The sequence below is a fragment of the Haliotis cracherodii genome, unplaced genomic scaffold (genome assembly GCF_022045235.1).
Source record: "Haliotis cracherodii isolate W230 unplaced genomic scaffold, xgHalCrac1.p SCAF_15, whole genome shotgun sequence".
NCBI lineage: Eukaryota > Metazoa > Mollusca > Gastropoda > Lepetellida > Haliotidae > Haliotis > Haliotis cracherodii.
In genome coordinates, this window is record NW_027266270.1 from 15,980,535 (window position 1) to 16,007,524 (window position 26,990).

Genomic DNA, 26,990 nt, shown 5'->3' on the forward strand with positions numbered 1-26,990 from the left:
TATATATATATATATATATATATATATATATATATATATATATATATATATACCCTGTTGGTGGCTTCTAAAAACAATGACTTAATGTAAAACTTTACTTTGTCTATGCACACTGCCTTTAATTATATAATGCCGCTTTTACAGTAAATGTTTGAAGAGACTTTAAGTATAAGGAATTTATGAAGCGCGAGTAAAAGAATGACCTGCTGTTGCTTGCTGTCACCTGATGCCACCTGCTGTTACCTACTGACCTGGCTCCTGTGCCTGAAGGACATACATTTTGTTTGGATTTTGTTATGGGCCGGGGGCCTACATCAACAAATTTGATTGATTGACGAGCCAAAAGCTAGGTTCCAATATTCAAATTCGCACATACAATTTTTCGATATTTGTCAGCACCATACCCGTGCTCGTTGGTTCTACATAGTTGTAAACGTCAACGGCCAACAACACTTCAGCCTTTCTTCCTCAATGACACGCCAAGATATACTTGAAAATACTGTTCAAATCGGTGTTAAACCTTCCACTCTCCTGGTGAAGGCATTGTCCACTACATCACGAAGGCGGACAACCGAGGATCCTGTGGTCAGTCTATGGTTCATTTTATATTTATTGCATGTCTATTTATCCACGGATGGTGTGGAGCGTTGCTTCAGATACTGGTTTCCCTGGTTGAGACACGATTATTTACAGGTCTCTTAAAACGTCTCCCACTCATTATCCGATATCGACTAATAGTATCGATCTCCTGTATACCTTTCTCAAGGCCATGTCGCAGGGTTAATATCATGTCAATTTTCCAAAATCCTCATCATTTAAATTGGACACAATGTTATGTCTGCATGGGAAAACTTCACGTATAGCAAAACATATCTCTTGGAGAAACAATATGGTCATACACAGACATCGGTATGAAAAAAAACCTTTACATTCATCATCCACCCCAAAGGCGATATTTTGCAGCTTTAAAGAATATTAAATAAATAAAGCTACAAAACCCTTTTTATATCCAATAGAAATCTCGATTGTACGAAAATAAAGAAAGGTTAGAACCAATAGCAGACCCGAATACCATTCGGTAGCTTTAATGTACACCAGAGTCAATTACAAAAGTCCCAGCCATAAATGTCCAGTTTCTTTAGCACCAGTATGTAACTGTGAGACTTATTTATCACTGTGTACATAGGCATGCTGTACCGAAGCTCCCGCAAAACACAATCTGTTTAAGTGAGTACAGAAATCCTCACAACCGATAATAGATACAAATCTTGTACACCATCGATTGAAATGCTATTACATAGCATCACTATAGCAATCAGCAAATACCAAAATAAATGATCATCCAAAATTACAATATTCTTGAATAAAACATCGCATATAAATTTGCACTTACATCAGTTTCTTAGCCTTTATCCTTTATCGATTTACCGCATCTTTCCTGTTTATAACAAGGGACATACTTTACTATCCACGCGGTCGAGGCCTCTCTACATGACGAGAAGGAAATTAACCTTGGTTCGGAAATCTAGGCATGAATTCAGGTTATGTTAAGTTCGGAATCATTTATATTCTTTCTTACATTTAATCAATATCGCACGATAACAATCATACGAGAGTTAATGGACATCCGGTATAGCTATATATGGCAGGAGGGAAGGACATGCCAGAGTGCAAGGGGAGGAGACAAACACACAGACGGAAAACAGAAAACTCAGAGAGTAGCATTGCGTATGTCCTTGGCCGTGTTGTGCTCATGACTATAGAAAACGCTTTATATGCAGGGATCTTGAGAATCTTGTCTCAAAGAGAAAATTTGTTGAGGGACTGTGGAGGAAAGATGAGCATTGTGGCGTAGTGAAGTATAAAATACATACTATATCCACAGCACTATGACAGAAAAGAGAAGACGTTGAGGATCTTGTCGATGTGTAATGAGCATTGCGGTATTCTTTAGCCTAAAATACATTCTACACGGAGAGCCCTTTGGCAGCAAAGAGAAGAACATTGTGGTCCTGTAGAAGAGTGAGAACGTTTAAAACATTGCAACATCATGCAAAATAGATCCGAGTAAGAGTGTTTGACCATGTGTGATCATCATATGCCTACGCCTCCGAGAAAAATGTCTATTGTTTGACGTACATACGGCTGTGGGGAATACTGAGTATTGTTGGTGAGTTAATACATAGATGATCAGTACCACCTACGGAGCTGGAAAGGTAGTGTAATAGTGTGAAGGAGACATTTAAAAACGAATAAAAGGAAATGCATTGAAGGCACCACGGGAAAGTCAAAACCGTAGAGCGCCATTATCCCGAAGAACCATAGCATCTGAAGTTTCTTTTCGGGTGAATGTTGGCTATTTGAAAAATCATAGCCGAGGAGAGTCATATATAGATAACGATCATCAGGATATACCACATGAAGGTGTTATATTTATAACGTGACGTATACAAACCATTTGGACAATGATGCTGAGGTGGTTCGTGTGTGGCGTTGCTCTGCTTCTTCCCAGCGCGGTTTCGGTAGAACTCTCGTCATTCATGACCAACATTGAACTGCCTGGACTTCCTGGCGTAACCAAGTTACAAACTCTCCATGCTCCATCCGAAATCACTTGCGCCGTTTTGTGTCTTGCGAGGGACGCGTGTTCCTGGTACACCCAAGACCAGGGAACCTATATATGTACCCTCTTCCGACAGTACCACCCAGCGGATATCACACCACATAGCTTTGATCAGGACTTCAACGACATCCTCTTTGGAGGTAGTATAAATTCAAGCTTTAAGATAGAATTTGTAGTTATTTGTTGTAGAGATGAGTGTTAGTGACTGAACGAGTATGGATGTATGCCGCCTTTAGCAACATTTTAGCAATATCGGGGGACTCAGAAAGTGTACGCATGTAGGGTATCAGACACGAGAGGCGTTACAAGCAATAATTTTAACAGCTACACCACCGTCCAAGAGATGATTGTGAATGTCACAGTGATAATTGCTTCTCTGTCCCGTACATCTCGTAGTGGATGGAGGGGCGGTCGGGTAGCCTAGTGGTTAAAGCGTTCGCTCGTCACGCCGAAGACCCGGGTTCGAATCCCGACATGGGTACAATGTGTGAAGCCCATTTCTGATATTGCTGGAATATTGCTAAAAGCGGCGTAAAACCAAACTCATTCACTCACTCGTAGTGGATGGAAACGAGTTAAAGACATTATAAGTACATCTGAACGTGCCCCACAGTTAAACATCTGTTCCTGGAGTTCGAAACATTTACCTAATACCTTTACCTAAAACAACTTCTCATAGGACCTCACACTATATACTGATGGCTCCCCGTGTTCTCTTAATTGTGCCATGGCATATTGGTAATTTTTGGAAAACTTAAGCTAGTCCAGGATCTTTTTCTTGCCTATTCAGCAGAATACGCTGGGGCTATCACATCCTGTAAATTCAAGAAATCCTACACGGACAATGCACAGCATTGGACCTAGTCTGTCCACAACTTAATGCAATGGTTCGTAGAGTAGCGTTTATGGCTATGTGGACCCAGTAATGTGCATACAGCATCATATGTGTGTTTGTTTCCTCGTGAACTGAAGTGAACACTACCAGTAGTACAGAGAAACAATACACAATCTAAAGTATCCTTGCATCCATCTACCACAACACATCATGTGCCACAAGGCATTGTCTTCCGACCTGGTATTTGCACCAACATTCATTCAGACATACAACTAGAGTAGACTTGGTCACTAGATTGCTGGTGTACGTCATAGATGTATTCTCCCTGGCAATTATCACTCAGATGCACCCTTTTCTGTCACACAGGCACGAATCCCAGCTAGTATGTAGCAGTTGTACTATTTGCAGTGATCACATAATAAATCACAAAAACGTTATGTTCATATAATTAAATTTTCGTTGTGTTCATGGAAATTCCTGCATTCTGATTAGCTGAATTGGTCACGTGTTATTGCATTCATTTCCCAATGAATGTAAAAAATTAAGCCACGCCCACCGCTGCGCACTACTTTTATTACTGCGGAATGTCGGGGAATCCCAATATTACAGTCGAGGGAATTCCCTTTCTGCTCACGTGTATCGTCATACACAGGACATTTAGCGACTTTCATGCATATTCATTGTCCAGACTACCCTTTGAAACCGAAGGCCGAGAATGAATGAAACAGCAAACGTGCAGGCTCGCTCGCCAGTTATTTTCCCGCTCGCCTCGGTTCAACTTTCATGTCTTCGCGTTTCATTTCTAACTAGCATTTCTCCAACTGCTTTACCGTAATCAGAGAAGTAATGTTTGAATCACGCAGTAACTGACCATGTTATTTGAAACAGCCGCCTTCTCTCGGACATATTTATTCCGGTTCGTTACAGTCTGACTGTTGCAAGTCTTTTCGCCTCTTGCCTTAATTGACAGGTCAAATGAACATTGTTTTAATCCCACTCTCCGTTGATTAGCTACTGACTGTGTAGGCGTGTCAAGTTATGTGCATAAATTAAACGATCACCTGATTCATGTCACGCCACTGTATGTATTCCTACACCTGGAATGTTCATCAATGCCGTCATTTTTGTCTGTTTTGATGTATGCAACTGTTTTGGGTTAAACTATTGTAGATAAAACATGTTTTACGTTGTCGAATTTAATTATAAGCATTGACTGTGTATTTTTTTCGGTTCATTGAGGTATGAATCGAAAAACCAATGTGCAAACTTTTGTAAGAATCCGCTACGCGGATTCATACAGTTTGCACATGGGTTTTCAACTTGCAATGTGCAAACTTTTGTAAGAATCCGCTACGCGGATTCATACAGTTTGCACATGGGTTTTTCGATTCATACCTCAATGAACCGAAAAAAATACACAGTCAATCCTTAAATGAATGACAACTGGACTTTATTTCAACAATTTCATGTTTTGGACCACAAATGAATGAGAAAAGCTAAAATGTCAATAATACTAATGTTAGAAGTTGTTAGGAAGCGTTTATCTAACATATGAGCATGAGCAAGTCTTTGACTTAAGCTGTTTTAATAGATTAAAACCTGTACAAACCCATGGTAAAAATCTTGGGTCACGGACTTGCTCAGAGAACTCAAGTTATCTTGTGAAGCTGGACAAAGCGCCCTTTTTCACTCATTTTCACGCCATGCTCATGTATATCATCATGCCCCCAGCTTGCAAGCGTAAGAAAGGAAAGAAACAAAAAGTCAGCGGTTTAAACATGTGATAATGTTCATACAAATGATATTTCCGTGACTTCAAAATTTGACATTTCCTGTTGGCAAAAAAGACCCTTGTCCTACCTTGCTCTTTCATTTTAGTTCACTGTGTATCTTTCGGAAACTATACAACTTGATGCTGTACGACTTCAAGAAAAGTGTCCCGGAATTAACATCACATCTCTTCTCTCTTCAAAAGATGCTCCTGTCTTATTAAACCTGGCTATACATGTCAAAAATGCAATTTCTCTCTGAAACAAATTGTTAAACGTTAGTATATATCGAAATATGTAAAATTACTTGTATGTAATCCTTTTGTTTTTGGGCCGGAGGCCTTACATGTACGTCGTACAGTCCGGGCCCATCTCAATCGAAGACGACGATGTTACGTTGTCTTAAAGCCCTGATTCCATGAGCCCTAAGTCTCCGGGCCACTGTCTGTCGACTAACCCTGTGGCATTTGTCGCCGATGACGTCACTGTCAGGAAGCGATTTCGGAGATGCAAGGTACGAAAGTACCGGTCATCATGGGGCGTGGTCACCCTGGGTCTGCCTGTTCTTGGCATGTCAGCGATCCGCCCTGTCTGTCTATAACGATGCATCAAGTTGGTAACGGCAACACGGGAGCAACCGAACGTTCGTGCAATATGGGCGTGGGTGGCTCCCATCTGTACCATACCCAAGTCGTGGCATTTCTTTTGTGTTTTTTTATCACTGTGGATGTCTGACTTGCCGTTGCAATCGTTTTATACTCCTACCCGCACGTGCATTTGCAGTTGTCCGTGGTGCACGTGTTTTTCACTTTTTCGCGTGTTATCTCGCAAACATGTAACAGACGATTAACATTTTCTGCATACACTATTGTTGTATTTAGGTTATGTTTTAGATAGACTTTATTTAGAATTTATACTTTGTCTGAAATTTATACTTTCAGTTGGTAAAGTTTCTTTTGACGTCAGTTTATGTATAATGAGTCACAACATTTACGCATTTACCATCGAAAAAACATCTTTCATTCAGTGCTACCTGACTCCCTCTTGTGCAAATGACAATATTTATTATATCGTATACTACGTAGTAAACTGATAGTCTCCACTCTTTGGTGTAACATGCTGAATTGCTACGTTGTTTTATTAGTCCAAAAACAGTATCTGATACTAAAATGACATCATCGTCAAAACGACGCATCAAAATTTCTATTACATTTCAATACCGTGTTTACCCTCAGCCAAAATTTCATAATACAATTCACTAATCAAAAAGAGAAAAATATCGGGCTCAAAATACTTCCTTATCGTAAGCCAACAGGGCAGTCAAAGAAATCGGTTAAATCGTCACTACATCGTACACATGATTTGATATTTGAATACATAGCTTTTAATATAGAGTACATTTTCCCTGGTGACCAGTGTTTTTTAAACAGTACCATGGTATATATCGATCAACGGGGTCAAAAGCTTTTTTATAAAATCGACAAAGGCTACTTACACTTTGTGTTTACGACGTGATAAAATTTTGGATTATTGCATATAATGTGAATATATGATCTGACGTTGAATATTTTTTCTAAAACCAGCTTGAGTTTCGGGAATCTTATCTCGCATGTTCGCCCAATCGTAATCCTGGAATTAAGTACTGATGAAATAATCTTTCCAAGAATACTCATTAAAGATATTCCCCTATAATTGTCTTGGTTGTTAAAAATTCCTTTCTTGTGTATTGGAATAATTACTGAACAAGACCAGCTTCTGGGGAATATACCACTGTCACACATCCTATTGAAACATTTTTGAAGAAAATGTATCATCTAAAATTTGGAACATTTTATCTTTTTAACCACAATATTGTCAGGACTAGCAGCTTTTCCACTTTTTATATGCATTATAGTGTCCGGAATTTCATACTGCGATATAGATGATTCAAAAATATGTTTGTCAACATCAGTATAACATAAAGAGGAAACATCCATCCAGAATATCGTCAAACACATCACTGTTCGTATTGAGAACAGTGTCATTTGAAAAAAACTTTCATAAAATGAATAAGCCATTCAGCCTTTGAGATACTATCTTTTCTATTTGACTGTTTTTTAATGAACGTATTTGTTTCCAAAACGTAGAGCGAAAATGGATAGTATCACTTAGATTGTTTGGTCTAAATTTACACAAGTAAGATATATATTTCCTACAGCAGGATTTGTATTGATTTCTCATTTTGCAATAGATATTTCTATTAGAATCAGTACGTCTAGATTAATGTTCTCAATGCTTTTCAAGCATCTCGTCTAGCAATCTTACATTCGTCACTTAATGGTGCCTTGGTATGTTGATAGTACATTATCCAAGATCTTTTCCTCATACAATTTGCAGACTCTGAGATAACATGGACGAAATCATTTCTTTCCCAATCTATGTTAAAATCCAGTTTACTCAAACGTAGTTGATTACAAGACACCATTCTTTCCTGCAGGCCGTTCAAAAACGTGTCGTCGATATATAAGTGCACTAATCTTGGAGGCGACGTTAAACCCCATTTCACCTCACCTCAAAAACGTTTCACAAAGCGATTTATTCCAAACAATCTTTTCTTTGAAATAACCAGATATTGGCTCATCATTTTGGTTGTTCATGTTTGAGATTTTACACGTCAATTCTAATGATAAATGATCGGACACTATACGATCTCCAATGTTAAACATGGCAATGTTTTGAAAAAGATCTGGAGAACAGATAAAGTAATCATTCACTTCTCAGCCCTACTGACCATAATATGTATATTCTCTCGGTGTCTCCATATACCCTGCCGTTAACAATAAATAGCTGGGATGAATAACACATGTCAAACAATATCTGCCCAAATCTGAGGAGAATAACCAGTCTCGATTATCCACCGAAATTTGCGTAAGAGGCAAAATAGCGGTGAAAATTAGATGAATGGATCACTGAAAGTCAGTGATGACTCCAAGAGAAATTGTCCAGGCCTACCTGTTGCCGTTAACCCGTGAAAATCCGGGGTAGAATAGGTCTTCAGCAACCAATGCTTGCCGTAAAAGGCGACTATGCTTGTCGTAAGAGGCGACTAACAGGATCGGGTGGTCAGACTCGCTGACTTGGTTGATGCATGTCTTCGTATCCCAATTACGTGGATCGATGCACATGATGTCAATCTCTGAATTGTCTGGTCCAGAATAAATTTTTCACAGACCGCCGTCATGTAGCTGGAATATTGCTGACTTCGGCGTTAAACAACAAACAAACAAACAATACAACTTGACAACTCAATGAGAGATGACATCATGCATATGGGTCTTCGTCCAACATCCGCCCATCCGTTTGCCCTTATTCTTATCTCTACTTCTCATAATCTACTTAACATATCAATAGCATTTTCGAAGAACATGTTCCACGGGACAACAAGAGCAACTGATTTCAGCGCCAAAATCTCTTTTAAAACATTTGGACACAAGGTTTTAATTTTCACAATTTAAAAGGGTGGAAGGTGGGTGTTTGTAATCAGTTAAAATGCATCTTAATCACCAAACATCACCTCAGGCAAACATTTTTTCTACAATTGATCAAACTTGTTCGAATCCGGGTTTTTTTTCAATAAGACAGCCAAGACATAAAATATAGTGGTGGAACTCAACGTATGTCGTGCGATATTTTAAATTGTGACTTTTATTTGACCCTTTAATATTGATCTTTGGCTTATTGATCATCCTCTTAGTTCCACTCAAATTCTTAACTGCTCTGGGCGGTCGGGTAGTCTAGTGGTTAAAGCGTTCGCTCGTCACGCCGAAGACACGGGTTCGATTTCCGACATGGGTACAATGTGTGAAGCCTATTTCTGGTGTCCCCCGGCGTGATATTGCTGGAATATTGCTAAAAGCGGCGTAAAACCATACTCACTCACTCACTCTTCCTAACTGCTCTGAAACATCTTCGCTGTAACGGTCAGACTGACGAAGCTGAACTCTGACATGTATGTTTCATTATATAAGGTCATCATAATGTTCAAACATTTCGTCTTCAAGAACCACAACACCTAGAACCATTCACATTCGTGTTCATGATAAAGACAATTAGTTTCAAGACGAGACGATATTGCAAAAGATTTTTTTATTTGAACCGAACTTCCTCACATATAACAAAAATTTCCTGCCTGTGATCGACACTCAGCATTCTGAACTTATTGGACCATCTGCAAACTACCAATTCATCAATTGTATACAGCTCTTAACAGAAGAGGATTTGAATTTTGTTTGGTCTTTTTTTGCTTCTGAACATTTTATGATAAATATATAAGAGAATTATGATTGTTGGATGCGAATCACAACACTCTTAATGAACATGTACAACATTTAAATATTTTTTCATTTCTATACCATAATATTATGTTTGACGCCAAAAATGTACAGGACATCTGGCGTTATTTGATTAGCAGTAGGATGAGCAGCAATAAGTAACTGACCCTAGAAGTAATGAAGGTGAGGTGAGGTGAAATTGGGTTTAACGTCGCGTCCAAGATTATTGCACTTATATAGCGACGTGCTTGCACGTGTATGCGTGTGTGTGGCTGCTTGTACTAGTCCGGACTGATGCCGATTTATAGTGCTAGCTCACTGAGATACTATGCCGCAGTTTAACATGAATACCCCACTCACACACAGTATACTGACTCCGGGCCGACCAGTCCTTGTTTTAGCCCCTTAATGCCGAGCGCCAGACAGGGTAACAACAAGTGCAATCTTTTAACGTCTTTTTGTATGACGCGGCCCGGGATCGAACCCCGGACCTTTCGCTCTCCGGACGGACGCTCTACCAATAGACCACGGAGGCGGTCAGAAGTAATGAAAGTGCACTCAAGAAACGTTCAGAATTGTTTTGAAACAGTGTCTCCATTCTTGAATCTAGGGTAGTGTTGGAAGCTGGCATGATGTCGGTGTTTTCAACTAGATATTTAATCCGCACTTAGCAAGAAGATAAGACACAGGTCAGGTTGAAGAAAGTCACGAATCGCCCTCTTGTCGCTCTGATGTAGGGACACAGTCTTCTGGAAACTCTCCCATCCCGAAACGTCTCAAACGATCACGCCTGCAATGTTCGTAAACAACAACCAGGGACAGATAACTCTAATCACTCGTTACTGCCAACAACATGCGACATGTTACTGTCACTTCAACAATTTTCTGCCACGGACAACCTTTACAAATAAATTTACACGGTCCCTGCTACCACATAACAAAGGTGCTACTGATAATTAGAAATGCCCATGTGTGTTAGTTTGTTATTGCTTAACTGTTTGAAAATTGATTTGCTGGACTTTTCTCACTGCGTGTTATTGTTCAGATTGACATATTATTCTAAGTGCGGTTTTAAAAATGAGTTGTATAATTATTCTCAAAATGTGTTACATTTAATATAATTATATCTTGTTATGATCGGTCTCAACAGAATCTTTCAAACCTATTCCAAGTTTGACTCTCATCCAGTGAATCACACTCGGGTTGTAACAAATCGATGTCTAATAAATGGGTGTTTAACAAAGGCGTGACAACCAGTTTTTACATGTACTTCTCAACATATCTGAAGAGTGTATTGATATTACCAATTCCTTTTGACAATATGTAATACGTTGCCTGGTAAATAGTGAAATCTCGCTGTTTCTTTAGTCAATTAGGAAAATATTATAAACTCTCCAATAATAATATGCGGGAACCTTACTTAGTGTCGGACTATAGATCAGTGTTTTGATTTACTTGCAGACTGTCGATAAGACACCAATCTTCATCAACAATTACGAACATCTTATTTTGGTTTCTTTACGAGAAACATTTCTATCGATCACGACCAACTGAATGACCGCACGAGGTTGTTTTGTTGCACTTCGCGTTAAGTAACCTTCTATACAGTAGATACAAAAGCAATACTGTCGGCAATAGAAATATAGTGTTTGTCGCATTACATATAATTGCAGTAAGATTGATTTTCAGTTGAAAGCAAATATCACTGACGATAAAGGATTTAGGTATTTACTTTTGGATACCATTACTCTGCAGGATGAAAATAGATGGAAACTGTGTTATTGAGACATATTCCTTGTCCGATATGTTGGTAAGCAGAACAATTCGTGTCATGCTTGTTTATTTAAGGGTTGAAAGTGTATTTGTTGACGTTCATCAGCTGATGAAGACAGTGCCTCACGTGAGCATATTCCATCAGCTGATCAACGTCAATATATACAACTTCAATCCTAAGACTGACAGATACATAAATCATAACAAAACAATCAAAATTTTATCATCTAAAGATACGCGGAGAGTCGTGACGTCCTTTCCCCCAAACATTCCATTTGGAGTGACATCCCTTGGTTTTACAAACGGCAGAAAATAGCGGCTACGGCAATGTCATTCGCTTGAAATAAAAGTTGCACCTAGTAAAGTTAGCGTTGGAAAGAAATCCAGACCCGGCTGATGCTGAAATGGATTGATATTAATGTTCTGTGAACTTTGGGTGTGTGTTTGAGTCATACTACGACTGCTGATGACGGGGATTACCGCTTGAGGTGCCGCGGCTGGATTTCCCGAAGCAATACACGACAGTATGGAGCTCAGTGATTTCTTTTTGTAAGTCGAACATTCTCTGTTTTCGCTTCGAATGGCCGCTTCATTTCGGTGACCTGACATATACATGATCTGTCTGGGTTCAAAGCCTGCAGGGGGCACGGGTGGCCCAGTCGTCTAAGGCGCCGCGATTCGCTGTGCAGAATTGTGTCCCTTGGGCACGCCAGAAACCTATGATTGTGGGTTCGAATCCCGGTTCGCCCTGATTATGTTTCTAGGTATGTCAGCACCATACCCGTGCTCGTGGGTCTCACCGAAGTGGTAAACGTCTGAGACCTGCATCACTTCGGGCTTTCCTCCCACATTAAGTTGACACGCCGTGATATAACTGGAATAATGTTAAAGCGGCGTTAAACCCAACTCACTCACTCACTCAAAGCCTGCATCAGTTATAGCCTGACTCGATGTCGCTCTCAGTTTTCCCAAATGATTTTTAATGCCCGCTACTGTCAATATATATATATATATATATATATATATATATATATATATATATATATATATATATATATATATATGACCCCGAACATCAAACAGCAATTAATCTTGACTGTGTTGCGTAATTTTGTTGTTTTTCTGAGTGGTTGTTGTCAGCATGATGCTAAACAATGCATATGGAATCCCGTTAACGCACATTTTTTTTTATACCCATTCTTGGGTAGTGAAATTCATGGGGCTTGCATAAAAGTCAACTTTTGCATGGAATGCATGCTTTTCTGTGGCAGTTGCGTTTTTGTGACTTGATTCCATACATATACTACAATATTGAAAACCAAACTTTACTTGCTCGAAAAATATATACTAAAATATTGGTGTCATAGGAACTTTTGTTGTTGAGTATATACAAATATGTTTTTGCTAAAACTTGCTAATTTATTCTGTGTATCTTGTACATTTTGTTATATTGATTAAACATATTCTTTCAAACCAAAGGCTCTGTTAGTTGTCTTTGCAATTTACAGAATACATGGGGTACGTTACCAGTTTTAGATAAGACATCATAAAAATATCTTTCTCCTTTACTTTGATTTTATATTAATAGTAGTGCCATACATGCTCTTGGAACACCTAAATTGTAGAGGTTCAAACTGTGGGCGTTTCCTAAAAGTGTCCTCCATGATGAAGAAATGTTCATCAACACTTTGTTATAATCTAAAAACGTACCTTAATATCGTAGTTATCCTATATATATCTTTAGTTTGATTTATCTTCATATTCACCCGGGGGCACGGGTGGCCCAGTCGTCTAAGACGCCGCGATTCGTTGTGCAGAGTTGCGTCCCTTGGGCACGCCAAAAACCTATGATTGTGGGTTCGAATCCCGGTTCGCCCCAATTATGTTTCTAGGTATGTCAGCACCATACCTGTGCTCGTGGGTTTCACCGAAGTGGTAAACGTCTGAGACCTGCATCACTTCGGGCTTTCCTCCCACGTTAAGCTGACACGCCGTGGTATAACTGGAATAATGTTAATGTTAAACTCACTCACTCACTCACTCACTCATATTCAGCCAACTTTTTATGACGGAGTCAGAATCTTCAAAGTGAGTATTAAGCCACAGAGGTTCCATAACTGTGTCCTCAAGATCATACACATTAGATATTTCATGCTTATTGAAGAACTTTGCCCAAGTATATAAAACGTCTCTCCAAAATGGGGTATCGACATGAAAGTGCATGTTATTACGAGCTCCTTTATTAAAAATTTGTGTAAATGGAAAGTATGATATTTTTATTGATAGCTCGTTTCAGCAATGACAGTTTTAAAGAGTAATTAAAAGCATTTGGATCTATCATCCGTAAGCCACTTTCTTAATTAAATTTATCCTCTTTATTTTATCAGGTTTGTCATTTACCGTTTTAATGAAACTTTCTGGCGGATTCGGTAATGGTGTAAAAATATGCACTGTTGTTAACAATGCAAGTGTTTTGATAACCGCAATTTTACAAATTAATGTCAAGTTTCCTCCAGATCGCCAGGGTTTTTTTTAACATTTTTAAGTATTGTTCTTGTGTTAATGATCTAAAGGCCCATACGGTAATCCCTAGTACGTCCACATTGCCAGTATGCCAATCTAACTGTTTATTTTCATATAACCCAACATTGCATTTGTCATTGTGCCAATCCAAATTGCCTTAGTCTTATCTACATTAATCTTGATAGCCCGATATATCTTTAAATAAGTCAAGAGTATCTGAAGCATCTTTGTGGCTTGATTCTGTTCCATCTAAATATAATTCGGTATCATCAGCATACTGTCCAAGTATATTTTCAGTATTGTTTTTATGTATCCCCCTGATACGTTTGGTTGTTTTCTAATCACATTTCTTAAACTTTCAGACACAAATAGGAATATATATGGAGTGAGAGGGTCACCCTGCCTGCAGCCTCTTTCATTTTGTAAAGATGTGGATAAATGTCCACTTTAAATTTCACATAAGTTAGAGTTTCTTATCAAAATGATCCATTTTCGAAGAACAGGACCGATACAATATTAACATTATAAAATCTTTCAATACAGTATCAAAAGCTTCTTCAAAATCAATTAAAATCAGTAGCCCATGCTTATTTTGTTTCCTTGATTCATAGATCAAATCATTTAGCATCCTAATATTATCCCTTGTGCTCCTGCCTGGTGTAAAACCAATCTGATTTCCTGTACGAACACGTGTAGTCTCCACAATTCTGTTAGTAATACAAGTGCACATTATTTTGTACAGAGATATTGGGCGCCATTTGTTTAAGCGGTGTCTGTCTTTCTTAGACTTTGGAACGCAAGTAATTACGTAGCAGTACCGACGATCGAAAAGAAATAATAGAAGTAAAATTGATCTTGGACAAACAAAGAGAATTTTATGCCTCCTTATATTCGTCAAAGAAAGACCATAATGGAATTATTCGAGATATCCTCGATAGAATAGATATGCCAATTTTAGATGAGGCAACCGCTCACAGATAAGACGAACCTATAAGTATGGATGAAAATTAGAAAAAAATGGAGTATTTTAGGGGCGAGGAGATAGGTAAGTGGTTAAAGCGCCCACTCGTCACGCCAAAGAGGTAAAATGTGTGAAGCCCATTTCCGGTTTCCCCGCCTTGATATTGCTTGAATATTCCTAAAGGTTGCGACATTCCAAGTAAAATCGTCTCACTCACTCTTTGAAGTAATTATGAGTGTCAGAATGCATCCATTCTGAGAGCGTTTGGTGATTGAAGGATGTTTAATACTTCGTTGAGTAGAGAATATGACGTTTTAAGAAGAGCTGAGGAGACAAGTCAAATCTTATCATTACTGATCAAGCAAAAGGGATCAGATTCATGATGCACAATATTTAGAATCCAGGTGACCCTAAAATGTCATTGAGAAAATAGAAATATACGATATTCGTATGACTTAGGAAAGTCAACAAAATATCTGAGATGGACACTGTCATCCATCTACCTTTGTGTCGACCAACTTCAACTAAACTGACAGACAAATTGGATTATTATTATTTTCAATGACAACTAAAAGCAAAGAAAACTGTTCTGGGTATTAGGGGATGGGATAACCAAACACAATAATGTCCCCGCTCGGGTTCGAATCTCATTCGATATGTTTGGAAACGGACATGAACACAAACGCACATCTTGACGCTATGACGTTATGAGGTTATGTCGTTTTGCACGTGCATTCCTTGAATGTGGACACATCAAAGGCCATGCCACGCTTGGCGTTAGAAGAGAGGAACGAAACTCTTGGAATGTTACGGGCTGGTTTCATGTCGAAAACATTGCACAAAATGACGACTGGCCGACTTTTGTCACGTCAACTACAGGTAGCGTCCGTGACAGGAACCGACGAGGGCGACGTCACGAAACCACGACGCGTCAGAACCGCTTGATTCGCCGTCAGCACCTTAGCGATCGCTACATAGAAACCACAGCAGCCACATCCATGCCATGACAGTGATTCGGCGTTTGAGGGCCGGGGAACTTCGGTACTATGTCGTCGACCTTATCGCGGTAACGTCATGCACCTTCACCATCGTGGTGTTCAGCTTTGTCATCAGGAAGGTCGCAGACAAGTCTGTGATTGCTTTATTGATTGAAAGGAACGAGAGATTTGCTGACGCTTGAGCGTGACCATTTTGGAGGAGGCAGTGTGATGGTTTGCGGTGCAATTATGCACACGTTGCGAGTGATCTCATTGTCATTAAACGCAACTTGACTTCTCAACGTTGTGTGGACAATGTTCTGTGGCCTGTGCTGCAGCTTTTGCAAAGACATTTTCAAGGTGGAAATCATCTGTTCTCAATATATTGTACGGTCACCATTAGAGTCCAAAAACTGACTGGCATCGTCATCCCACGGAAGCAATAAGATCCCGAATTGTAGCCTGGGGAATGTTCACCCACTCTGCCTGCAGTGCTTGTGCCAGCTGTAGGAGGTTCTGTGGTTGTTGTTGTTGACGTGCTCGCAGTCGTTGATACAGTGCATCCCACAAATGTTCGATTGGGTTTAAATCTGGGGTCCTGGAGGGCCATGTCAGGACTTAGTCTAGTGTCAATCTTGTCGTGTGAGGTCGGGCATAATGGGAAAGCCGTGTGGTAGAGGAATCTCATCCGTGTAACGTTGTGCCGTTAAATTCCCCAGAACTTGGACCAAGTCTGTTCTACAATTGTTGGAGACGGCTGCCTGCATCATCACACTACCACCACAACATCTGTTCAATTCCTGTATGCAGTTCCCTGCATAACGTTCCCCGGGGCGCCTGAAAACACGACGCCTAGCATCCGCACGTCGAAGCATAAAACGTAACTCGTCACTAAACCAAACTTGTCTCCATCGCAGTTGTGACATACTCCGTGACCTTCACATCATCGACGGTCTTCCTCTAAGTTTGAGCGGTTTCGGATAGGCCGAATATGAAAAAAAACAAAGCAAATAATCATTTTAATTTACAAAAATATGATATCATTTTTTATCAATTAGTCTCTATTGGTATTGACTAACCACCAACATCACAGTCAATCAGTGCTTATCCGATGTGACGTTTATACTAGTACGTGGAAATTTTATTTCAGTTTGTCATTCCGTTCAAAACATTTCCATATATCAACGTTTGCTTCTAAAATTAAGTTGAACAATATCGATACGATTGCTACTGGCATGGAGTAGTTCACAGTGATGTAGCTCACTTGAGAACTCTAGCTGAATGAGTGTATATGGTTTACGCCACATTAAGCAATATTCCGGCAATATTACAGCGGGAACACAAAACAATCAGCTGCACATGTTATTCCCATGCGCGGAATAGAACCCTGTTCTTGGGGGTGACGGGAGAACGCTTTTACTGCTGCACCACCACCAAAATAAGAAGACAGTGCTGAGTTCCCTATCATTAGTTACTTTTGTCAAGAAGAACGATTTTAAGCACCACACAATTCTAATAATGCGCTACATCTGTTTAGTCATATTCACTGTCCTATCACAAAACACCATAAAAACAACCTTCCTCTCATAGCAAAATCGAAATATAAACTTCTGTTGACTATTGCGAGCTTTGACAATCACCGTTTTGAATTTCAGTAAACCGTGAGATGCGCTGCAGCCCTCCTACATCCATCGTCAACGGTGCTGTCCACGCCGCCACTCGTGGAGAGGGAGATGTCGCTCACTACACCTGCGACGCCGACTATACCTTTTGCCGTGGTGTGACTAACAGCAGCGTCTGTACCGCCTCGGGGCAGTGGCAGGGCATCCCCGGGGAGTGTGTCAGAAACCGATGGAAAGATTTGGTACGTCACTTTTGCCTTGTGTCACATTACGAGCCGGTCGCTTTTTATACTTCGAATTAATGTCAATCTATTCACTATCCACGCCAGTCAGACATGGATAATGCTGACATTGAGGTAGTTAACTTGCAAGTAAAGAATAGAAAGTCAGCGTCCTTTAGTCTGAACAGGAATCTGAAAGACATAGCTAACTATCGAACACTATACACAGATAATAAAATGACCCTAAAGAGCTAAAAAAAAACATTGATCATATAGAGCCTTTGGATGTAATTGACTATTCAGAAAACTCACCTTATTGAGTTTCTAATAGACTGCAGTCTATGTATGTTACAGTGGCACAATGGACACAGCGATAATACATATTTGATCCCCAAGGGAAATCTGCCATAGACTATGCGATAGTCTCTCATGCACCATTATCCCTTTTCAAAGCATGAAGCAATCAACGAACATACATCTGTAGGGCCTTCAACTATCACAGGTCATAAATTGCTAAAATGGAAGTTGTTGTCTATGCGGAGTTTGAAAACCTAACAACAGGGTGGACAGTTAGCCATCTTTGAATGGCTTTAACCTAGACAACTTCCCTCAAGACCTTCAGTGTGATAATGGCAGCAACACAACAGTTACTGGCACTCAAAACAGCAGCTCTTGACACATTTTACAAGATGAAACAATGTCTGTACTTCCTAAAGTGGGTTAGGTAACTGATGAGTTGGATAGTGAAGTCCCCGTAAACCAGTCTCACAATCTCACAACTCATAAGTGCAATACAAGCCATACTGGGATCAGACCTTGTGGTAAAAAATATGTGTTTAGGGCAGGGAGACAAGTTGTATGAAGCATCGACTCAATGGTGAGTTTCAAGTAATCAGAAATAAGTTTGATAAACTTTACAAGAAGGTCGTCATCAAATACACAAAGAAGAAGTACTAAATAAACTTGCAGAAACAGGACAGCATACATTCGGAAACTAGGTATAGTAAATGAACGAAGTACATTAATCCCTATGGATATCGTTGACCGTCAAGGACAAGGATATTCTGAAGAGGTGGAAGGCAAATTTGATTCAGCCGATCTTACATTTTGTGAAGCGTGAATTTTCCGTTCTGGAAAATACAATGTACAGGATAGATAATGGTGACAATCAAACAAAATTAACAGAACCAGAAGCTCTGGGTAGGGTCACGAATCGATCACATTGATGAAATACCAGCTGCGGCTATAAAAATAAGAATTGCATGAATTTATTGTACAAAATATTTACTTTTGAAAATGGTATTACTCCATAGTATTGGAGAATAGGCATGATAATACCGATCAGCAAACTAGGTAGCACTGAACCCTCAACGTTCAGGGGGATAACACTCGTATATGCTCCTTGCAAGATGTATTGCGAAAATTCTAAAGAATTGTGGTTAGCAGATAGTAACTTGCTGTACGAAGAAGAGAATGGACTCAGGATGGATCCGCCTTGAGAATATTAACATCCTTTACAGAACCATACCTTGCAGAAACCTTTCTAAACAGAGTACATTTGTAGGGTTCATCGATTTAAAACAAACCAAGATTGCCTTTTTGGATAAACGTATGCAGAGTGGGTATTTCCGACAAGATATATTGCTCTATCAAGTCTATATGAAGTGCAGTGTTCTGTGAGAGTTAATGATCAAATGACAAGCTCATTCAACATCAATAACCCCAAGACTTTATGTAGAGGGGAATGTCCGAGTAACTCTCCATTCCTTAAAAATAATGGAGCAGAGGCCCCGTAGGGGCCGAGGCCTATTATTTTTAAGGAATGGAGAGTAACGAGGATATTCCCTACTTAAAACTCATCCCTACTTTTACACTTTGACAAAATATTCTGTAGTTGAAAATATTTGAACAATTCAGTTGCTGCTGCAAGATAATGTACAGTTGACAAGCAACTCTCCATTCCTGAAAATTAATGGAGCGTTCAAACAATAGAATGACGTCACAAATGTGTTTTAATGTTAAGCAAGGCTGTCCCTTGTCCCTACCTTATTCCCCGTGTATGTAAATGATCTGGCAGATGAAATCAATGCTCTGAACTGTGGATAACCATTGAAAACAACACATTATTAATCCATTGGTTTCAGATGACATTGTGTGGTTAGCCCGGAATGAACAATCTCCACAAAAGATGTTTGCTCTTGTAACTGCCTATGGTGTTAAATGGAGATTTGAACTCAACAACCTAAAGTTATTCACTTCCGAGTTCTCTTGTGGACTTCGAAATAACTGACAAATGTAAATATCTCTGTCTCTGGTTCTATGAGCACTTAGAGGTTCACTTCATGGTGGAGGAAATTGTTGATTAAGCATCCGAGTCTCTCCATGTCTTCAGGCGAAGTATTTTGAACATGGCGGAGTGACACATGTGACTATCTCGAAACTGCATGTACATTAATCGCTTGCTGTATGTCTCAGCAATTTGAGGACTGAGTGGATTTAGTGCAACGAATAGTGTTCAAAACAGCATGCCGATTACATGTATATCTAGGGGTGTTGTGTAACACCTCCAACTGACCAGTCAGAGTGAGTGAGTATGGTTTTACGTCGCTTTTAGCAATATTCCAGCAATACCACGGCAGGGGACACCAGAAATGGGCTTCACATATTGTACCCATGTGGGAATTCGAACTCGGGCATTCGGCGTAACGCGCAAACACTTTAACCACCAGGCTACCCCACCGCCCCTGTCCAGTCAGAGAGGAAATAGGTTGGAATATTGTCTGATTAAAGAGAGGATTGACAGGCGTTATTCCAAGCACGTGAAACAAAACACGGCATCATGAAAATAAGTGTTTATTTGGTCAAAAAGAATAAGAAAATCCTGGGTTGGCAGATTTAGGCCATTTGCCATTAAAGTTGGTATAATTAAATTTTTGTGTTCATTGTAATTCCTGCATTCTGATTAGCTGAATTGGTCACGTGTTATTGTATTCATTTCACAATGAATGTAAAGAATCAAGCCATGCCCACTGGGGCGGACTACTTTTATTACTGCGGAATTACAGTATTACAGTCGGGGGAATTCCCTTTCTGCTTACGTGTATCGTCATGTACAGGACATTAAGCGAAATTTATGCATATTCATTGTCCAAACAACTCTTTGAGACCGAAGGCCGAGAAGGAATGAAACAGCAAACGTGCAGGATCGCTCGTGCAGGCTCTCCTGTAGATCTATAACAGGTAGATTTGCACTCAGCTGTATTCATGGAATCCGTAAAGAAAAGGCTGTCAATACTTGATGATAAAACTTGGTTCTCTGTGTGTGTGCGTGTATGCATGGTTGGATGGATGGATGGCTTGTTATGCACCTGAATTGACTTTTTAGAATGCAAACAACGTTTTTATTTTAATTTACACTGTCTCAAGCTTATATCATCGAAAATATTTTTGTTGTATTTGTGCGAGATATTTCTCCACTGTGGTTTATTTTATTAAGTAATGAAACAACGGACTTTTGGACATCAGTTTATATAAAATAGTTTACTTTATCGATATGAAACTATGTCCACATTATACTGTCTCTCATATCCCCTTTTGGACTGCCATTGTACATGAAATGTTTATTAATATAAATGGTTTTAATTTGTATGTTCAAAGAGGTGAGACAAAAATAAACAATTTTCTCTCGCCAAACGGCAAACGTGATCGGGTGGTCGGGCCCGGTAACTTGCGTAGATTGATGCTCAATCACTGTATTGTCTGGTCCAGACTCGATTATTTACAGGCCGCCGTCATATAGTCGGAATATTGCTAAGTGTGGCGTTAAACAACAAACATATCATATAAGGCTGTCAGCTGTTGATATTGCATGGATTTCAGCTACTAAACATCTGGTGCTACACGTACGGCGTGATGATCGCGATGTCCTTAATAATTTCAGAATGGAAACAACGTTTTCCGTGATATACCATGTCCATTGGGGATAGGGGATCGCATAACCTGGACCGGCATACCAACCAGTGAGTATGTGTGAGTATCCAATTAGATACCGAATGTATTTGACATTAATGAAACTAATTTCCTTTCAGGAACATTTACGTATGACTTTGGTAACGTAGGCATCTTACTACTAATTCAGTTACACACGGACACAATTGATGATAATTATTATCAAGATATGTTTCAATACTTTCAGAATGATGTACAGTGATAAAATATAGTTCTTGTTATTTTTATATACTGGTATATTATTACGTGACATTGTGTGATATGACATGTTGCCATTCTGTTACGTATGCATATTATTCTGGTAGTAATGCCATTACAAATAAACAAAACACGTTTAAAAAAACTAAGAGACGATTATTACCAGCTGATTGTACGACCCATGTATATCATAAATTAAAATTTTATAACACACTAACAGATGAAAAGAGGCACATAAATATTCAACAAGCGGGAGACTCGTAAAACTGGAGTCATCACAAAATTCGAGACTGTGGCAATGAACTGGGATATTACGGCACATTACAACCGCCTGTCAGTGAAGGTGTTTTATCCAAGCTACTATCTTTATTGTGTAGCTCCATTAATGTTTTACCCCTTAGAACATAGTTCAACACGTCTTCCCGAGGCAAGGGAGTTAACTGCCAGTACAAGTCCAGTCTCCAACCTTGCCGAACTCGGCTGCAATTATGGAGTTATATGTTGGCTAGATTAACGAGTCTATGCACAGTCCAATGAAAATCGCGCAACGAAAGCGACATCCGGTTCGTAAAAATAATGGATTTTAACGTGCAGATTTTCGGTCGACTGCAGGATTTGCAAAAGATGTGTACCGTCCATTTGGCGATTACAAATATTTTCCACATCTTTTCATGTTTTTAATCAAGGTGCTCACGCGATTTGATGCAGTTTGCGAGGTAAGACTCGTTTTATTGCAACATATGTCTTGATCATCGATCAGATCGTCTTTACTGGGCGCCGCCTTTTTGTCTGAAGCAAATGCAAGTGATATGAGAGGTGGAATCTAATTGATATACCACTAATTGTCAACTTGATGTGGGGCTAAGCCCAAGGGGACGTTGGCCTCAGACATGTGGTGCTGACACACCATAAATCCAAATCAAGACGAACAAAAGGCGAACATGGGAACTACGAAACCCGGATTTGTCCCAAAGGCCAAACACACAAATGAGACAAGTTTCTGATAAGTGATTTTAACATTAAATATTCGCGGCGAAAAAAATCTTTAGTTTAATTTAACATCTCCAACGGTCTCAAGCACATGTAAATAATGAAACAACACGGTGTTGGAGGAATAGGTCAGTTTTATTTAACTGACATAAAAACAGTATATTACACGACATAAAGTTCCTCAATTAAAGTGTACAAAATAACTCACTAAGAAATAAACCTGCAAAATCCTTTAGTTTAAGTGTTGGTTCGGTAGTTGGTCGCGTCCAATGCAGCCGACCGCCTCCGTGATCTAGTGGTAGAGCGTCCGCCCGGAGAGCGGAAGGTCCGGGGTTCGATCCCCGACCGCGTCATACCAAAAGACGTTAAAAGATGGTACTTGTTGTTACCCCGTCTGGCGCTCGGCATTAAGGGGCTAAAACAAGGACTGGTCAGCTCGGAGTCAGTATACTGTGTCTGAGTGGGGTATTCATGTTAAACTGTGGCATGGTATCTCAGTGAGCTAGCACTGTAAATCGTCATCAGTCCGGACTAGTACAAGCAGCCACACACACACACACACGTGCATGCACGTCGCTATATAAGTGCAATAATCTTGGACGCGACGTTAAACCCCATTTCACCTCACCTCACCAGTGCAGCCGACAGAGTGGAGAGAGTCACGCACGAGCGCACATAGACGTGTACCCTTGCGCCAACCCACGTTAAAACAAAATAGTCCCTGTCGCTGATTATTTTCAGGCACATATAAATCAACACAATAAAAGATGAAAATCACTAAAATCTGTATCACATTCAAAGGCAAAAAACCTGACTATTGAGATAAAAAAATATACTTTATCATAAAGTTTTGTTTCTTTTAAATAAGCTAAAATCAAGATGTTAGAAGCTGTGATAAAATGTGCAGATAAGGTATGAACATTATCATAGATACTTTGTCTAACACGTGCAAAATTAATACATTCAAGCAAATTGAGTAATTGGGCTGTGGCAAGGGATTCAAAAATGTGGATCTTCACCCTTCAACAGAAATGAATCCGTGTAATAACTGTGGTCAATGCGGAACTTCATCATGGCGATTTTAACCAGAATGTGTGTGACCTCAAATCAGTGATTTGATGACATGGAGATTATTCATATTCTTGGTATTCCAAATTTGTTGCCAATGATGATTCACATATTCTCTGATGGAATATTGGAAGTTTGTGTTTGAAGTTGGTTTATTAAGAGCGGCTTTTTCCGATGCATCTGCTTAACAATTGCAACTGATGCCAACATGACTGGGCAGCTCAGAAAACATGATATCTTTTTCAGCTAAGGATAAATTGAGATGACACCATAAAATTTCAGCTAAGAAAGGATGATCCAGTTTTCAGTTTTTCATTGCCTGAAAAGAGGATAAACTATCAGAAAATATGATAAAACTGCTTTTAAAGGCTTTTCAATATATTGCAAAGCTAACAGTATAGCCTGAGCTTCTGCCGTAAAAATCGAGCTTCCATAAGTTAGTTGTATGGACATAGTACAATAATATTGTGAGTCAACGCTGCAGCTGATACATTCTCACCATCTTTTGATCCATCTGTGTAAATACTGGTATGAGAGGGATATTGGTTTTTCAGTTGATGAAATACTTGTTGATAAAATAATTGATTAGTTTCAGATTTCTTCAGTTTTGTCAGTTGTAAATTAAATAAATCAGGTTGTTTAGATTGCCAAAGAGGCATTGCTGTTAACTTTATGTTCGGCAATAGCAGAAATATTTAAATCAGTATCTTTGATATGGGAATGCATGCGAATGCCAAGTGATAGAATTGAGTTTGGTCTTCTGTTATACAAATGCTGATATGGAGGAGGGAATACGTTGTTAAAGGTAGGATTAGATGGATTGGAGCGAAGTTTAGTGATATATGGTAATGCAAGTTCTATGCGTCTCTCAGATTAAGACAGGGTCCATTTGCCTCCACAATGTCGATGTCCTGAATGCCCAAAGACGGAATCGAAGTCCTTGATGGCGAATAGGGTCGAGTTCTCGGATATATCATTAACGAGCTGAACCATAAATAAAGCAATTATAGTCAAGTTAGACCTGATCAAAGTTCTATAGATACAGATATACAGACCTGTTTCTCTGTCTCCACCCCTTTTAGCATTTGGTACCACTTTAAGAAGTGCTTTGAAACATCAAGCTTTAAGATAGCATATGAGGTATAGAAGATAACTTATAATTTGACCACTTTTATTTGAATATTATTTAAAGTCAATTCAGGATCTGTCTGTCATTTCTGTTTGTTGCAAAAATGGACACAACAGGTTTTCATTTTCGAAAACTTAAAACCGTTTTCTAGAGACCATTTGCGTATTTTATTTCTACATATTTGTAACTGTCTTTTAACTGTATTCATCTTGGCACTACGGCATGATATATTAAAATCATCTTCACATGACGAATCATCAATATTTTGATTTAATACTTTAGCAAGACTGTTGATGTTTATGCTAAAAGGTGGCACTGATAAAATGCTGCCCCTGAGGACCACCATATATGTAAGATAATGTGGAGCACACTCGAACTTTAAAATTTCTATCTTCTAAAAACCATCTGATAAAACCAGGTATACGGCCACGAAGACCCATATTATGGAGATGTTTAAAGATGCCATATTTCCATGTTAAACAACAAATAAAAAACACAACTGGGTTAATAACAACAAACATACACAATTTGAACTTTATTAACATGGGTAAACATATTACTCGTTCTTTCAGTAAGGCCGAGTACTCAAATAAATACATGTTATGAAACTCGTCTCCGTGTGAAGAGTTGCATGATATACCTTTTCTGTCGGAATGGAATATCTCAATCAAAAGTTATAAGGTGTGTGTTACTACAATAATTCTTTTCATGTGACAGTTTCAACGTCGACCTGCACGGCCCCCTCGGTCGGCCCCTACATATACACGTGCGCTTCAACTTCTACAGTTTTCACAACATTACTGTCATAGCTCAGCTGATAAACAACACGTGGATACCTGATGGCCACTACGCCTACTTCCCTTTCGAAGTAGGGAAGCTATTTCGCATCGTCGTCGTTATGGAAGACACGTTGTTTCGGGTAAGTAACATGAACGCTGTCTTTGCTCACACCAATTATTCAGGCCATTCTGAAACCCATTAAATAATGTACATTCATGGATAGTACATGCTTTGTTTCATTAAATAGAGGTAAAGCACATGCTCCATTAAATCAAATAGAGGTCAGGTGACGTGAAATAGGCTTCAACGTCACTTCTTGAGTAATGCATGTGTGTGTGGCTGTTTGTACTAGTCCAGACGTATGCCGGCTTTATTGTGCTTGCCCATTGAGATAGCATACCGCAGTGCATCATGAATACTGACTCAGTGCCTACCAGTCCTTGTTTTATCCCCTTAATACCGAGCAGCATGGTAACAACAAGTACCACCTTTTGATATGACGTGGCTGGACAAGATCAAGATAAGGCGATGTGTAGTCAAACTATTTGTTTTCGCGAATTGGCTTTAGGTTATTTCGTGTGTATGCATGTGTCAGAACCGGACTTCGGACTCTTGGTATACAAGCCGATGTTTGATCGTAATGTTTCTGTGACGTCCTACGATGTCATAAAGTCATGTCCTACAGTGCCGTCCCAAACTGCCATAGTAACGTCATACAATGGCGTCATAAAGTACTCCATTGTTATGGTGACGTCAAAAAGTGACGACCTTCATTGGTCAAAGTAACGGCCTAATATCCTTCAGTGTCGTCTTACAGCGTGATAGTGGCGTCTCCCAATGACGACCAACAGCATCGCAGTATTAATGTAAAGACATACAGAGACGTCATATGGACAGAGTCACTTTATACCATGCTATGGATGTCCATCAGTGTCATTGTGATGGCATACGGGGTCGCAGTGTCGTTTGACGTTTATTGTGACGTTCAGTGAAATATGAAGACATGATTGTCAGTTTCAAAAAACTGAACGTACAGTCGTTATCACTAATCCTAATGGCCAAGAACCTTCGTTTCAGATTTACATTGATGACCAGGAATTGGGGACTCTGGATTACGGTTCCGGTCCCGCTCCTCCCCAGATTGACTACCTTGGCTTCGAGCAGGAGGTAGACGCCCGATCTGCTGAAATAGACTACGTCTGA

General features: G+C 39.5%; 1 protein-coding gene across 1 annotated transcript; it reads left to right on the plus strand.

The window, feature by feature from the left end:
- The first annotated feature begins 2,465 nt into the window (after positions 1 to 2,465).
- On the plus strand, positions 2,466 to 26,990 carry LOC139462135 (uncharacterized). The gene is made up of 5 exons (XM_071243639.1): positions 2,466 to 2,763; positions 17,427 to 17,635; positions 21,555 to 21,643; positions 25,725 to 25,926; positions 26,865 to 26,990. The coding sequence occupies exons 1-5, from the start codon at positions 2,466 to 2,468 to the stop codon at positions 26,988 to 26,990; spliced, it is 924 nt and encodes a 307-aa protein (XP_071099740.1).